At 49.1% G+C, this 15,968-nt stretch overlaps 1 protein-coding gene across 3 annotated transcripts in view; it reads right to left on the reverse strand.

Moving 5' to 3' along the window:
- The window catches only part of csmd1a (CUB and Sushi multiple domains 1a), a 332,617-nt gene that overhangs the window by 21,593 nt on the left and 295,056 nt on the right, over positions 1 to 15,968 (reverse strand). For all 3 annotated transcript variants that reach the window (XM_023829137.2, XM_072709329.1, XM_072709330.1), the window contains 15 exons: positions 15,206 to 15,415; positions 14,554 to 14,742; positions 13,208 to 13,385; positions 12,323 to 12,468; positions 11,376 to 11,456; positions 11,035 to 11,148; positions 10,209 to 10,397; positions 9,987 to 10,133; positions 8,914 to 9,102; positions 4,036 to 4,221; positions 3,546 to 3,740; positions 2,600 to 2,773; positions 1,877 to 2,050; positions 1,618 to 1,791; positions 211 to 399 (listed from right to left, as the gene is read on the reverse strand). In XM_023829137.2, the coding sequence (XP_023684905.2) occupies positions 211 to 399; positions 1,618 to 1,791; positions 1,877 to 2,050; positions 2,600 to 2,773; positions 3,546 to 3,740; positions 4,036 to 4,221; positions 8,914 to 9,102; positions 9,987 to 10,133; positions 10,209 to 10,397; positions 11,035 to 11,148; positions 11,376 to 11,456; positions 12,323 to 12,468; positions 13,208 to 13,385; positions 14,554 to 14,742; positions 15,206 to 15,415 (2,535 nt within the window). The remainder of the gene's footprint in view (positions 1 to 210; positions 400 to 1,617; positions 1,792 to 1,876; positions 2,051 to 2,599; positions 2,774 to 3,545; positions 3,741 to 4,035; positions 4,222 to 8,913; positions 9,103 to 9,986; positions 10,134 to 10,208; positions 10,398 to 11,034; positions 11,149 to 11,375; positions 11,457 to 12,322; positions 12,469 to 13,207; positions 13,386 to 14,553; positions 14,743 to 15,205; positions 15,416 to 15,968) is intronic.

The following is a 15,968-nucleotide window of genomic DNA, read 5'->3' on the forward strand; positions in this document are numbered from 1 at the left end:
TTTGCAGTGACTTTAATGTCCTTATGAACAAAAAAATAAACACGGCAAGCAGGAATTTGTGAACACAACAGTTTTACAGATTCCCAAAAAAGGATGTGTCTTTGAAATGGGATTATCTTTCTCTCGCAGCTCCTACTGCAATCATTCTGTGACTTGCCGTTTCCAATGCTAAAACGGCGACGGATTCGGACAGGACGGCGTGTCACTCACGGAGGCATTTGGGCAGCGAGCGGTCCCACAGGCCGGTAGCTTGACAGCTGAGCACCGCAGACCCCAGGAGGTGGAAGCCGCGTTTGCACTGGAACATCACGCTGCTGGGGTAGCTGAAGGCATCCTGGTAGCGCTGCTGCGACTGACGGATGGCGTTCTCCATGAAGCCCGGTTCCGAGCAGTTCACCACTACAAGATAAAACCGGCTACATGCTTTGTGTCTGACAGGAACCATGGGGGTGCTCTCAGGGGGAATCCCCGATGAAATTCTGAATGATTGATCGGCATGGCAGGAATAAGTATACAGATTCTTGCCTCCACACTCCTCCAGATGCTTCTGGATCAACAAGGACACCTAACAGCCCTAACACAACGCCCCCGCTGGTGGCACGCATCCCCTGTTGCCTGTAGACAGACGGAGTCGTGAGGAGCCCCAGGATTCTGTCCTGTGGAATCTCACCATTCCCTCACTGCCCTTCGACAGAACAGACCAGGACTCATACCGGGGCATCAGAGACAGATTGCCTGCCCCCTACGCCAGCTGCTAGAGCCCTGGCACACAATTAAACAACCCAGGTAACGTGGAATGAGGGATGGAGCAGGAAACCGAATAACAAGCAGCACCTGCTCCTGGCAAACCATTGATATTTGGCCACTGTGGTTCGGTTGGCTGCGGCAATGTGTACCCTTGGAGATGACTGGTGGCTAGGAATGGCTGACTTTAATTTCCCCCTCACTTACTAAAGTCTACCATGACACTACCACTGAGCAGCACCACATAAACTCGTCGTGAGGCAGGCAACACCACGTAAACTCGTCGTGAGGCAGGCAGCACCACGTAAACTCGTAGTGAGGCAGGCAGCACCACGTAAACTCGTCGTGAGGCAAGCAGCATCACGTAAACTCGTCGTGAGGCAAGCAGCACCACGTAAACTCTTATTGCCTTATTACGTAGATATAACTGGAACATCAGAACTCAAACAGGTCCCCATTGGGGTTGCAGGATCATGCTACCAAGGACTGAGAGTCTGTAGGATAGAACGCCTGTGATGGCCAGAGGTTAGTCCTTCCGTCTGAGCCAGTTTACAAGTGGTGGAGAAGCGTCAATAGCAGCTCGATAGAGAAGAATCTGGAAAACTCACTGCTACTGTACTGAGCGTCCAGACCACCATGATAGGGGGCAGAAAATTACAGCATGGTAGGATGTTTAATAATAAAATAATGCTATAAATTTCCTACCACATGGACACACTGATTATAAAATGTGGCCATATTGTAAAGCGTTGTTGCACCCATCTGAGTTTCAAACCTACATGTCAAAATGTGGAGAAGATGGCAGGAGCATACAGAGTCCCGCATCCAGGGGTTGCGTGAGAGGCACAGGTTTGGCGGATGTTATGCTCATACCCCTGCAGGCTGGGAGGGGGCTGCTCCAGTGGCCCGTGACGCGGCACTGCGCCTTAGCGGCGCCGTAGAGCGTATATCCCACATTACATGTGAAGTTCACCAAGTCGTTCAGGTTGAACTCAGAGCCGTGTGTCCGGCCGTTTGCAGGGTTGCCGGGGTGACCACATGTGATGGCTGCAGGGGGAGAGATGCATGAGAACGAGTGGCTAAAGAGTGCCCCGGGGACCCCGTGGGTGCGGCAGCGGTGGGCCGCACTTACGCACGCAGACGGGCGCGGTCCCCGACCAGCGATGGTCCTGCTGGCAGATGCGGACGGATGTGCCAATGAGCCGGAAGCCCAGGTTGCACTGGTAGACGACGGTGTCCCGGTAGCTGAAGCCGTCGCCACTGATGTGGCCGTTGGTGATGGGGTCCGGGGTCCCGCAGTGGCCGGCTGAGGAGGAAAGGGGGGCGAAATGTCATATCTGCTGACGACGGCCTTCAGATCTCCCACAATTAAACGTAATGCTATTTCTTCTGCTTCCACACTTGTCAGGGTAACAAACATAAACGCAGTCCAGATAAAGAAGGCAATTCTCATCCTAAATGGCACTAAATGCCAGTGCCCCATATTGGCTCCGAGACACAACCAGCTTTGGCTTGTATGAGAAATGCATCGATTAGCGGGATTTCAGCATGGTGAAGCTCTTCTAGTGACGTCAGTTAGACAAAGAGGGGAAGATCCTCCTTTGAGGAGAAGTCCTGTCAGGCCTTTTATCTAGAATCTTTAAAGTTAACAGTGACTTATTAAACGCGAACACTTTGCCACTTTGGGGTGGCTTTTTACTGATGAAACATTCACTCTGCTGAACCGTGATGGCAGACTGGAAACCTGCTCCACCAGCTTCACCCATCATTGGAAGGAAGAGAAGAAAGTCATCTTTCTGGGAGTACAGTGAGAGCAAGACAGGGCAGAACACTGGCGGGTTTTAGCACGGCTTACCAAGGCACTTGGTCTCCACGCCGCTCCATAGGCCGTTCTCGCTACATTCACGCACATGCGAGCCGGCCAGTGTATAGCCCGTGTTGCACGTGAAGATGGCCGTGGCACCAAACGTGTTCAGTGTGCCGATCTTGTTGCCATTTGGCGGTGAGGGCAGGTCACCGCAGGAGATGACTGAGGGGGAAAGAAGGATGCAAAAGGTGATGACTGTCAGTGACGCAGCAAACGGCAGTGGGACCCCCGGAGGACATTCAGACACACTGTGGACACAAAAAGCGATTAGAGTGATGTCCCTGATTCGATCATTAAGGGGAGAGAGCTTCTAATTTTATTACAGTGTTTGCCTAACCTGTGTGCAAACAAACCATAACCGAAGACGGTCAGGTTGTGGTACAGTAGCTGAGAATGGACCACAGTATTCACTCTAGTTTGATCCAGTAGGGCGGCAGGTATGATCAGCCACCCCTCACAAGATCTGGTGGGGATGGAGCTGTCAGCAGCCATTTTGATGAAATGCAGGCAGTGAACAAGGACGAATGGCGAGGATGGGGGGGCAAATATATTCCTCATACAGCAAGGGGGCCGGGCTGGGGGTGTTGAGGCCGGCTCATCAATCAGCCGACAGGAGACTCGGGGCCTGTTTGTTTGTTTGGGGTGTGGAAGCTGCAAGGGGCGGCCCTGTCCTGTCACCGTGACGACAGCCAGCCTGCTCCACCCTACTGTGGAAGGTCGGCATTCTGGGTGAGCCACAACTGCCTCCTGCTCTCTTCACCTTTGGTCAGTAACCCTGACCAGTAAGTAATCATCTGCATGTTATCAGGCTGTTAAGTATTTGCAGTTTCACCCTCCATGTTCACATTCCATCAGATGTGGAGATGGGTGATGGAGGGAGGAGAAATGGAGGTATGAGAGATGGAGGGATGGCAAAGGTGGGCAGCTGTCTTACTCCTGCAGGTGGACCTCTCCTCTAGGCCACTCCAGGAGCCATTGGCCAGACAGCGGAGGATACGCTGGCCTTCCAAGTAGAAGCCGGGGGAGCAGCTGAGCATGACCTGGGCGCCGAACTCGCCAGGGGCCCCGGAAATCAAGCGCCACACCATGTTCTCCAGGAGAACTGTCTCGATGTCGGGGCACCGTACCGCTGCGAGGAAAGTTTGTGTTAGCCACCCTCTGATCTCTGACCTTATGGGTGGGTTCAGACCAGTCCTAAGCAGTAATCCCATCACTGTTAACCTGCTCATGTCCGGGAGACTCACCGAAAGCTGCTGTATGGTTAGATATTTGGGTTTCTTTAGTTATATCTTTACATTTACTGTATCTGTATCTTAACACACGTTAACCATCATGATCATTTAGCCTCGAATGCTCATGAGGGCGACAAAAGGGACCCCACAAACTCAAATCCCACGTAAAGACTGCAGGGCAGGGGGGCTTACGTGTGCATTGTGGCAGGTGCCCACGGCTGCTCCACATGCCATCCTCCTGGCACTCAGCCGTGGGGAATTGGCCGTCCTCCATCCGGTAGCCATTGTTGCACTCATACTGCACGCTGTTGCCCACCGTGTACTGGAAGCCACGAAATGACCCATTCCTCGGAACGTCGGGAACGCCACATGAGATGGCTGCAGGGATGAAGTGGCTTCAGTCAGGCAAGGTGAGCGTGTAGTGCGTTAAACTGTCAGAGGTGGGTAGTTCAGGTTCAGAGAATAAAAATCCAGACCAAGATTTTGTTTCAACTAACAGTTGAGTATAAAGAGTCATAGTCACAGAATACTCAACTGGTGGGTTGCAACAAAATCTTGGTCTGGATTTTTATTTTCTGAACCTGAACTATCCACCTTGGTATGCTGTGTTACTCCGCATTACACTGAGTTAAGTTGTGTTATGCTATGCAGTTATACTGTGTTACACCATGTTACTCTGTTACACTAAATTATGATGCCACACTGTTGCACTGTATTACACCATGTTACACTGCATTATGCTTCGTTACACTTTTACTCTGCTTTATGCTGTGTTATTTTGCGTTACTCTGTTTTACACTGTATTACATCATGTTAGGCTGTTACATTGTGCAACACTGCATTACACTGTTATGCCACATTACACCACATTGTGCTGTGTCACACTACATTAAACTGCCTTAAGCTATTATCCTGTGTTACATTGCATTACACTGTTACATTATATATTAGACTGTTAGACTGTGTTACACTCCATTATGATACATTACATAGTGTTACACTGTTACACAGTCACACTGCATTACACTACATTACACTGTGTCACTCTGCATTACAGTGGTATGCTATGTTGTGGTGTTGTACTGTAAGCTGTAGTTCTACTCTTTCTTATCCCATATTTTGTGAATTTCTATGGAAGATCCACCAGAGGTCTGTAATTTTTGTGAAATTTAAGGTCCAGATTAGTCACAAATGACAGTCAAGCCAGTAATTTAATTAATTAAAAGACAAATCACTGCTGAAACAACCAACTTATACTAATGGCTGGATTTAGCTGGGTTTAGCTGAGAGGGAAAGAAATCTAAGATGTCAAAGATGGTCTTAAGAAGATGGTGACTTTTTCAGCAATGCTGTTCAGGCACTTTCCCAATTAGAATGGGCAACAAGTTTCCATCTGGACAATTGTGATCTCTGTGGACAATTTTCTGAGATCTTCCGATCAGAATACTAGCATGTGACAGATTTGAAGCTTCGGAAAAATTCAACAAAAATGGCGGTCTCACAGCGAAAGTGGAGCATTTAGCATGTCCTTATATTATTTCATCCCAGTAAGTTGTCATGTGGGCGGCATGGTGGTGAAGTACTGTCGCCTGACACCTGACCTGGGCTCCATGTGTGTGGAGTTTGCATGTTCTTCCCGTGTCATCGTGGGGTTTCCTCCAAGTTCTCCGGTTACCCCCCACAGCCCCAAAACATGCTGAGGCTAATTTGTTACCAACTTGCCTGTAGGTGTGTGTGTCTGTGTGAATGTGCCCTGTGATGGGTTGGCACACCATCCTGAGTTGTTCCCTGCTTTGTGCCCACATGCTCTAGGATAAGTGATTTCAGAAAATAGATGGATGGATGGATGGAAGTTGTCATGTGTAAACCCAAAACAGGGAATCTATCTCATTTAATCTTTAAAATGCCAAAGGACGTCCAATTTTATGTGTTCAGGCTATAATTTAGACATAATATTTTTTAACCCTATGATGTTGGCAATGCCGCAAACCAGATACAACTGAAATCTTTTCAAACTGTTTTACAAATTAGTTTTGTCCTAGAAACATAAAACACTCCCAAATATATTTAGGTACTAACTAAATATATTTTTAGAGCCTTTGTTGAGGGAAATAAAAAGAACAAGAGTGAATGAGTCAGGAAGCAGCGCTAATCCACTCGCCCGTCCACTTGCAAATAACACTATTCATGTGATAATGACACGGTAATCCGACGGTCGTTACTGGCTCAAAAAACACGGAAAAATGGTCACTTTGACTCCTATAAACAAGGGCATGTGTCTGGATTGTGCTTACACCAACCAGGGAGCTACAACCTTTGTTTTGTGATGTGGGATGTTGTTCACTAAGGTATTATTGAAATGCGGCCATTATTGAAATGTTTCTCTTCCTTTCATGGTAGGATAACTTCAAATTTGAATACACAGTAACTTTGTAAATTACAAAATGTCACTCATTTTGAACACTACTGTGCCTCATGAATTCACTTTCAATAAGTTCATTGATTTTTAAAATAAGTTATGTAACAGTTCAGGATTTGAATCAGCCTGTTTTACCACCTTCTTTAACATATGTAGGATTTAGGACTTTAACAGTGTTAAAGATTCATGGTATGTCAGCTCCATGTACCGAACTCTCCCTCTTCAAGGCGACGTAAAGGCAGATTTTCATTTTTATTCTAGGGCAACGATGACAAATTATCATTTGACCAGAGTCTATTCAATTTTTTGAAGCTCTGATGCTTAAGTAAAGTAGATGTTGAAGCCAAAACAAGAATGGCAGCTACAAAACTTTCATCGCCCATCTTGTCGGTGTCTGTCTCCTCGGCCATACATTTACTCTAGATTTGCTAACTGGTTGTTGCCAAGTCTCCGTTGCCTTGATTAGCTGCTCTGTGTCTCAGCTGGTTGCCCGCTGCTGGCAACATTTCCGGGCAACATTGCTCAAAAATTTGCCCAGTATATCACCACCTTTAGATGGGCATGTGGCAGTTCTTGCTGGTCTTTGATGGTTTAGCTGAGTGGGTCACTATTTAGTCATGTCAGCCTATCAAGCTGGTCATGCTGGTGTGACCAGTTAAACCAGTTAGAATGACCATCATAAGCAGGTATTACCAGCTAAACCTTCAAACCATCATGCGAAAACATACCGTAAGCTGTCCAACTACCATAAATTGGTCAACCAGCTTAACCAACTTCAGCTGTTGAAGCTGTTTTTTTTCAACAAGGAAGGCCGTTCACATAACGACACGACCTGATGACATTCTAACCAGCTCTGGTGCTTAAAGGGGAGCTTCAAGCCCAGGCCCAGTCAAAGAGGTTCCCAGTGCCATGACTCTGGAAATCCATGACACTTAATCAGATGAGCAGCCACGTCACAACCAGGCGACACTTTAACCAGCTCTGGTGCTCAAAGGGGAGCTTCAGGCCCATTCAAAGATGTCCCCAGTGCCGTAACAATGGAAATCCATGGCACTTACTCGGATGAGCTGCTGCATTTGATGTTAAACTAAACAGCTGACACCTGGTGGAGAAGTCATCTTTAAAGGTCACCAAGAAGCACCGGAATGTTCTACCTACATCCCCTCTTGTTGAACACATTCGTAAGTAATTACTGTGGGGATTCACTCATAGGGAGAGGAGGATGGCCGTGTTTGCCGTCGCTGCGGCGTGTGAAGGGCCACAGGTAGGGTGTTGACTGGCAGCATCTGCCAGGTGACTAACGCTCTGCTGTCTGACAGCTGGGGCCCCCTGACCTCACGCCTGTTTGGAGACTCAGTGAAATTGCTTCCATGGCCCTTTGGAAGGCCGGACTGGGAATCGAGTCGCTGCACCATCCAGCAGGACCACATTACACCCCCCAACCTTGGAATAATACTGACAGGCTGTAATATTAATGCTTAATATCTGGCAAAAGCTCTCATGGTCCACAGGGGCACGTTTATGGCAACCCGGGAGCAGTCAAGTAGTCGGATATCGGCTGTGACGTAAATGCAGAAGCACTGTGGGCTGGTCTGCGTGCTCCGGGCCACTGGCTCACACTTAAACCTCAGAGAGGGCCCTTCAGTGCTTAACTGACACTGGTGACAGAAATGACATCTCATTAGGACAGGTTTCACTAATAATGCTAATTTTTTCAATACATTCATGTTAGGATCCGGCACTTTCTGCAAAGCCCGGTAAAGATCGGACCTCTCTTTCACTCCGCCTCCTGGCAGGTGTGTTAATCAGTGGTGGTTTGGACAATAAACAGCCCTTTTAAATACTCAGTAATGTTCCTGTGTTTTACACTGTGTCTAATGGGACATACATTGGAAAGGAACCCCCTGAGTGGGCAGGGATCAGGCTCAGCCCATCCAGACCTCATGACCTCGTAGGTCCTGATTTCTGCCTCTGGATCTTAGAGTCGTGGGAGTGCAGCCTTAAATTATTTCTGCATTTCCAGTGTCTGCCAGTCAGACACGATGTTCCATGTCTTCACACGGATGGATATGTGTGTGTGAGTAATGTGCTCTGAGATGGACACCGCAGCCAATGAAACAGAACAACTCAGCGGCAGTCAGGGGTAATGAACGGATTATTTGTACAAACAAAACTGAGTAAATAGCGTGTTGCCTTTGCGAGAAGAGTGCGGCCCACACCAGGGGGCGTTGAAGAGCAGTTTACACATGTAGCGAGGCTCAGTCAGTGAAATGCGGCCAAGTGGTTGACCTTCGCTAAGTGTGATGGCACCCCGGCGTGGGATTTGTACATGCCCATATTTACTACACAGAAATCCATACAGACTGAGCCTGTGTATGACTTGGCAGGCTGGGGCGATGTGCCCGTTAATGGAAGGTCGCCGGTTCAAGTCCTGTGGTCGGCACAGTGATGTGGTCTGGCCGTTGAGCAAGGCCCTTAATCCCTGACTGCTCCAGTGTCTGCTGGACCTTTCTGTTTCATAAACTGCTTTGGGTAAAGTCTCTGCTAAATAAGTATACAGTGTATAATGTGAATGGGCTGGTCTGCGGTCAACGCTGTTTAGAGTAACGTTCAACCCATGACATTGTCGGCAGCACCTGGCGCAGCGTTACCTTGGCAGAGCGGGGGCGGGGCACTCCAGCCGTAGAGCCCGTTGAGCAGCATCCTACAGGTGGCGTTACTCTGGCCCACGGCCCGGTAACCGGCATCGCAGGAATACTGCAGCTGGGTGCCTGTGTGTTCCCCCGTCCTGTTGAGGATGGCGCCGTTTGTGGGCGTGGCACCGGCGCTGCAGTACGCGGCTGTCCCCACGGAACATACAGGAAGCAAGGCACAGGAAACAGGAAGCGTGAGCAGGTGTCACATGACTTTACAGAGTGCAATTTGAACTTGTGCCTGTGAATGCAACGCAGTGGTATAAAGGGGGCGTGACGCGCTGTGATCAGGGGCCCTAGAGGAATGGAGGGGGGGAGGGGGTCTGCATCCTCCTTGGGAACATCTCGAGTTTAATCCACAAGCAGACAAGTACCAACACTTAACTGACACTGGTGACACACCTGCTGAGTGATTAGACTTGGTCTTTAAACCTAAGATGGCGTATTCATCCCCGTTTAGTCCAAAGACTAAAGCCATCTGTTTAAAAGTGAACAAAAAGTCCCTGTGGCTGGATGGGAGGGTTATTCCCCAGAGCCGATTCACAGGTCTGTGATATGCCAGAGCTGCAGAGGTCTGCATTATTTAAAGGGCACTAAAGCACACCGTGGTCCGGCAGGGCTTACAAATATGACTGCAAAGAAAGAAGGGAAGTGAAGGAGGAAGAAAGGGAAAGGAAGAGGGCAGCAGGAAAGCCTGAAGATGGCAGACAGTGGGTTCAGCGCAGGAGAGTCTCTCAGGAAGACTCATCTATTACAGGAAGACATGAGAGAAGCCCCCTGCATGTGCGGACCCAGGACTGACATGGGCTGCGTTAGGAAACAGCCACTTTTACATGCCACTCATCGTATCTGGATTCATGGAAACAGTCTTGCAAGGCAGCGCTGAAAATATTCAGAAACTGGTACAGAGTGGCTGGTAACTCTCCCGATGCAGGATTCAGCAGGTCCCCAGACTTTTAGAGAGTTGGTACATGTACCACCTTTGTTTATGAGTTATAGAGTGCAGTCACATGACAAGGCGGGGTACACACCGGTATAGCGTATCTTGAAGCCGCGCTTGCTCGTGGCGTGGTCGGTGGACCACCTGAGGTACAGCTGGTGGGTCTTGCTCGTGAAGTTCAGCTGGGAGGAGTGGTTCCCACTGAGTGCCACCAGCAGCGGGTTCTGCCCAGAGGGACCTGACGGGCAAAGACAATCAGACCTGGAACCTTCCAGAGGGAGAAACAGTGATGTCTCGCAGCAGAGGATGTTACCATCAAAGATCTCCAGCTCATCAAACTGCTTTTCGCTCTGGAACATCTCAACATAGATGGAGATGGTATAAGACGGCTTGACTTTGATGATCCAGGAGCAGGTCTGGGAATTGGGATAGTTCTTGGGGTATCCTGGACTTAGGATCACACCTGAAGACTCAGTCCTCTCCTCATTGGCTGGGCACTGGGCTGGGGAGCCATAAACGAGACACAAGAGCTACCAGAAATCCTAGAGGCATTGCTTTAAATATGAGAGTGTATGTTGGGTGTGTAAATCTCTCATCCACATTGTGAGCCCTCACTGTTCTCCGTGCTGTATCTCCAAAGGCACACACTGTATTTTAACACCAAAAGATACTTCGCAGTATGAAGACCATACAAGCCAGTCCTCATTTTCCGCATCATTTGGTGTAATCACTGCATCGAAGCAAAGTCCGCTAATCACTGTGGCTCACACACACACACTGGCTCATTATCACCCTCCGGATGGCGTCCTGTATTCGGGCACATTTCTGTTCTCTGCTTTAATCGAGGCCTGCATGGATGAAGCTGTATACCTCCCCTCCTCTGCTGGAAGTGCTCCTCTTTCTGGATTTTACCCAGATAGTACTGAACTGCCAATTAATCTGCTCAGAGTGTATGTCTCTTAACAGTTTGTGAACCCTGGAATGTAAAATTGCATCACAATTAGCACCTTTCAGTCATTATTAGTAAAATGGGCCGTTCTTAAGAACTGGCTAGGTTTCGGGCAGAGGCTGGTTGAAACAGCCCCTCCCTCACCCCCACAAGGAAAGTGCTGACCAGCGTGGCGGGCTGGCAGCCTCACCCTCACAGGATGGTGCTGGGCCCTCGAACTGCAGGTGCGAGTTGAGCTTGCAGGTCAGTTCATTGCTCCCCACGAGCGTGAAGCCAGGCAGACAGCGGTACTGCACTGTGTCTCCTGAAAGGCGTTGAATGCGGTCAGATAACACACCTCACTACACTCTGTGCTCTGCTGAGATTACGGGCCATGCAGGACATGATGGAAAGGCAAGTCTACTGAGGCAGCGTCATTTTAACTTTTACTCCAATCATGTCTCACAGGCCGTTTTAAAAATCTCACCTACAAAGCAAATCAGATAAGATCTGTCTGTCGAGCTTGCTAGCGCCTCCCTCTGATGCACGTACCTATTTCGTAATCCTGGTCCTCTGCCACTAATTCGGCGTCTTCGACCACTGGAGGCGGCGGGCATTTTTTAAGGGAATAGGCTGATGGGGGGGAGGGGGGATAGACAGAATAAAACATCCTTTAAAAGTTCCACAAGAAAAGGTTGGACTCCTGAGAGACACAATTCAAAAATGAATCCAGATCTGATCTCTTAAAACTGCCAAACTTGATGATGAATTGTATTTTCCATAACTAACCTTTATTGTTTATTTAAAAATAGCATATTCAATCATCACAAATAACCATGTTCACCTCAGAAGCATGGTTTTGGTTTTAATTACCAAAATTAATATTATGATCATAAGCCCGGCACAGAGATGACCACACATACAGCTATAATGACAGTGCATTCTGGCCTGCATGACGGCACACCGCTGCCCCCTGCCTGCCAATGTGGGATAGGGGTGATTACTTTCAGCTTGGCAATGTAGAAGATGAATCGGGCAACAGGCTACATGGTGTTCCAGCAGTTAGCTGAGGGCTCACTGGCACGGTATCCCCACCCACCGAACACATCGAACCCAATTCCCTAACCATTATAGGTCATTATAGGCTAAACTGGAAGTTTCTAATAGGCACTTTGGGGAGATGGATGCAGAGATGGTGGACTTTGAATGGTGACAATACCTGCGATTCCATCCAGACCTACTCATGAAACTTGCAGCGCTTGCAGAAGATGCGATACAGCTAACACTCCTTCAGGTAATTTAAGAATGCCTCACACATTTATCCCAGGCTTAAAAAACACCAACAGCTTTGTGGGGAGTTAATGACAGGCCATGATTGAGCATCTTCTGAATTCCCAAGCCCCTCAGGGATACATCCAGTGTTTGTGAGTGTTTTGAAAGTCTATGATACACTTCTGCACTCGTAAGCACGAGGCTGGGGGAACGGGGAGCGGACTGACCATGGAAATTGAGGATGAAGAAGCCACTGGTAGAGAAGTCGCTGTGGAACTTGATGAGCACCTGGTTGTAGGAGCTGTAGGCCGACTCCAGGGCGGTGTTACCACTGAAGACACCTAGCTGGGGGTAGTGCTGTTCTGGGCCGTCCCTGAATGACAGGCAGACATGGGGGGGGGGGATGGAGTCACGTGCAGTGTTTACACGCTGCTGTAACACACACCTAGAGTGCCAGTGTGTCTGTGTGTGTTAACTTACCTTTCATGTCAAATGGACTCAAATCTAGCACAGAGTACGCTTTCGGATGTGAGCTTTAATTATTATTCTGCAGACGGTGAAAATGGACACTTCTCAGGCAGACAGCCCATGATAGTGTGATTACTGCCTGCATTGCCTTCTCATCCTTTAATATACTGGGAGATTTATATGCAGTTCTACACCTCCTCCAGCTTTCTACACATCCTCCTGCCCTATACACCTCCCCATCACCTACACCTCTTTCTGCTTCTACACCTCCCCCAGTTTTCTACACTTCTTCCTGCCTTGTATACCTCCTTCTGCCTCCTACGCCTCTCCATCTTCTACACCTTCCCCTGCCTTTTACACCTCCCCCTGCTTTCTACACCTCCTTGTGCCTTCGACACCTCCCGCTGCCTTCTGCACCTCCTTCTGCCTTCTATACCTCCCCCTACTTATCCTTCTGCCTTCTACACCTCCTCGTGCCTTAAACACCTCTCCCTACCTTCTACACATCCTCCTGCCTTTTATACCTCCCCCTACCTTCATCACCTCCTCCTGCCTTTTATACCTCCCCCTACGTTCTACACTACCTGCCTTCTACAACTCCTTAACCTTCTGTCTTTGGGGTATGGGGGTGGAGAAGTGCTCACCACACGGCAATGTAGTCAGTGACGGGCTCCGTTTGGAGGAGCGTGAAGTTGATGTAGATGCCGTGCCCATGCGGCACAGTGACAATCCATGTGCAGTCCTGGGAGTTGGGATACTCATTGGGGTACTCCGGTGAGTATATTGTACCATTCTGTTCTGTGACATTGTAGCCACAAGGGGCTGGAAGGGTAACAAAACAGGAATGAAAAAACACAGGTGAATTTGCGAAGAGGCGCTTTTCTCTGGCCTGGCAGATCAGATCAGAGTGGTGTGCTCATATTCACACAGCAAAGACACAACTGGCGCCAACCTATCCGGACAGAAACCAGCAGAACCAATGAATATTTACCCAGGAGACCCAGAATGATCCAGAAAGACGGCCCTTCTCTGCCCCCTAGTCATTCCCATTATATGCTTTACGTTCCCCTGCTGCCAGACTAAGGCTGACCAGCTGAACAGTCCCATGATCCGCAGTTTGTATAATTTTGCCCGATCGTTCATTAATTCTCCCCAAATCTGATAACATTATGAACCATCAAGTGTCCCCTGGAAGGGGCTGCCCTGGCAGCTCATATTGAATATGCTGATTATAACTATCTCATAACACACTGGTCGCTGCCCAGCCAAGAATAAATAGGGAAGAGTTGATTAACAGATTTTGCTTAAATTTAATAAAAATGGTGCATGCTGATTTACTAAAGCCGTCCATGAACGTCGCCCAAGCCACTAATCAAAGGGCTATGCAGCTAAAGCGTGCACACTGCACCGGGCTCTTTACTGTGATGGAGACACATCCCCAGTGCCTTATTCTGTGCAAATTAATGACCTCGGCATGCACAGACAGATGGCTTTTCATTGGTACAGTGGTCTGCAGTGCTTGTTACTCCATTATTGGACTATGCTGGCTGGTTATATCGCCCCACAATGACACAAGCGACAGACCAGCGAGGGTCCGAGAAAGCCTGTAAACCCCCATCATGTTTTGGAAAACATGTTTTTTGAGACTCTAATCTTAAAATTGGAACAGTGTAAATTAGAACTTTGCCATCTTGTTCATTTGACTTCCTCTGCTGCCCCCTGGAGGAGGGGCTCCCCCTTTGAGTCTGGTCCCTCCCAAGGTTTCTCCCTTCTATGGAGGTTTCCTTGCCACTGTCTCCTCTGGATTGCTCACTGGGGGTTTTGGGTGGGGATACTGTAAAGTGCTTTGAGACAATGTAATGTTGTATGTGGTATACAAATAAAATAAAAAAATTGAAGCTTTCTGAATTTCTGGATACCTTTCTATGGGCAGCTGCACCCCACCCCCGTAACATGCTCCTGCCCCGCCTGGACCCTTCCGCTTGCTTACCTACGCAGCGGGGGAAAGGGTGGTTCCACTTCCTGTTGGTGCCATGCTGGCAGGTGAGCACCGAGTGCCCAAGTAGGACGTATCCGGGGAGGCATTCGAAGGTGATGGACTGGCCGGCGCTGTAGGCCTCGCCGATGATGTGGCCGTTGGGGAAGGGGCCGGGGTCCTGGCAGTTCTGCAGCTCATATGCTGAGGGGGAAGGACATTGATGTCTGATGTCAGAGAGTAGGGACCATTCCTCACCGCTGCTGCAGGACACATGGGGGCCACGCGAACCTGCTGTGATGCTTCATTATGCCATTTCCCATACATTCACTTTCTATGGGAAATTGTTTTGTCTTAAAGTATTTTGATTTAATAGAGCAATTGCTAATTTTAGCACGGCTTCAGCCAGGGGACACAGCACTGCGTCTAGGTCTCTCCTGTGGAGGACCTTAGGAGCCTCTTTCTGAGGGCCCTTCAGATGGAGGACGTCATTAAATACAGTTTATTGCTAAAATGATGCAGAAGTGAAACAGAGCCCATGCCCAGCAGAATATGTCCATATTAAACCGGCAGGGTGAGTGATGTTTGTCAGTCAGCGGACATCCAACACGGACCTCTGTCAGGAGAGTCAAGATGTTCAGCAGGCAGCGGCTGAGCTCATTTTCACCTTGATAGAGAAGCTTGAAGCCTGGCCGGTTCTCTGAATGATCAGTGTAGAAGTGGATCACGGTCTCGTGGGTAGTACTCAGCAGCTGGGGCGGGAGCTGGCTGCCGCTGAACTGTCCAATCAGGGAGCTCATGTGCTGTGGCCCATTGCGCACCTCCAGGAAGTCATGGTTGTCCTCCGAGGAGAAGTTCAGGAACTGGATGTGAGCACCTGTGGGCAGAGGAACACAAGGGTGTCACGGCAGGGGAGGATGTGGCGGATGAACCCATGTCGGTTCTCGTCCCCTCTGTGTCGAATTCGGCATGAGGAGAGCAGGATGTTCTCCAGATGACATAATGAGGGATGAGCATGGTTTCCTGAGTGGAGCTCGGATGCTGGGGGTGGGGTCTAAGATACATGGGCTCTTCACATCCCCCAGTGACCCCTAAGAGAGCGTGTGTCTCGTCTCAGGACATCACGGCCACGGCGGCCTCTCAGAAACCTCGTGCTTCCTAGGGTTCTGCTTAAAAAGTCACCCCCCATGAGCTTTCAGTTAGCAGGACATTCTGCATCAGCATCTCCTCAATGAAGAACACAATTACTTAATATTTAGTCTAGTGGACACCAGGGGCCCCCCATCCCCCAGGGGCCCCAAACAGCTGTCAGGTCTGAATGGTGGCAAGGAGCACCGGTGGAGGTCTGCATCGGGTCTGTTATGCAGACTGACTGCCAGCTACAGGTTAAGTCTGTTATCTTCTGTTGGACTTCATACCTCAGCAGGTTG

This window comes from Paramormyrops kingsleyae, chromosome 3, assembly GCF_048594095.1.
Source record: "Paramormyrops kingsleyae isolate MSU_618 chromosome 3, PKINGS_0.4, whole genome shotgun sequence".
Taxonomy (NCBI): Eukaryota; Metazoa; Chordata; class Actinopteri; order Osteoglossiformes; family Mormyridae; genus Paramormyrops; species Paramormyrops kingsleyae.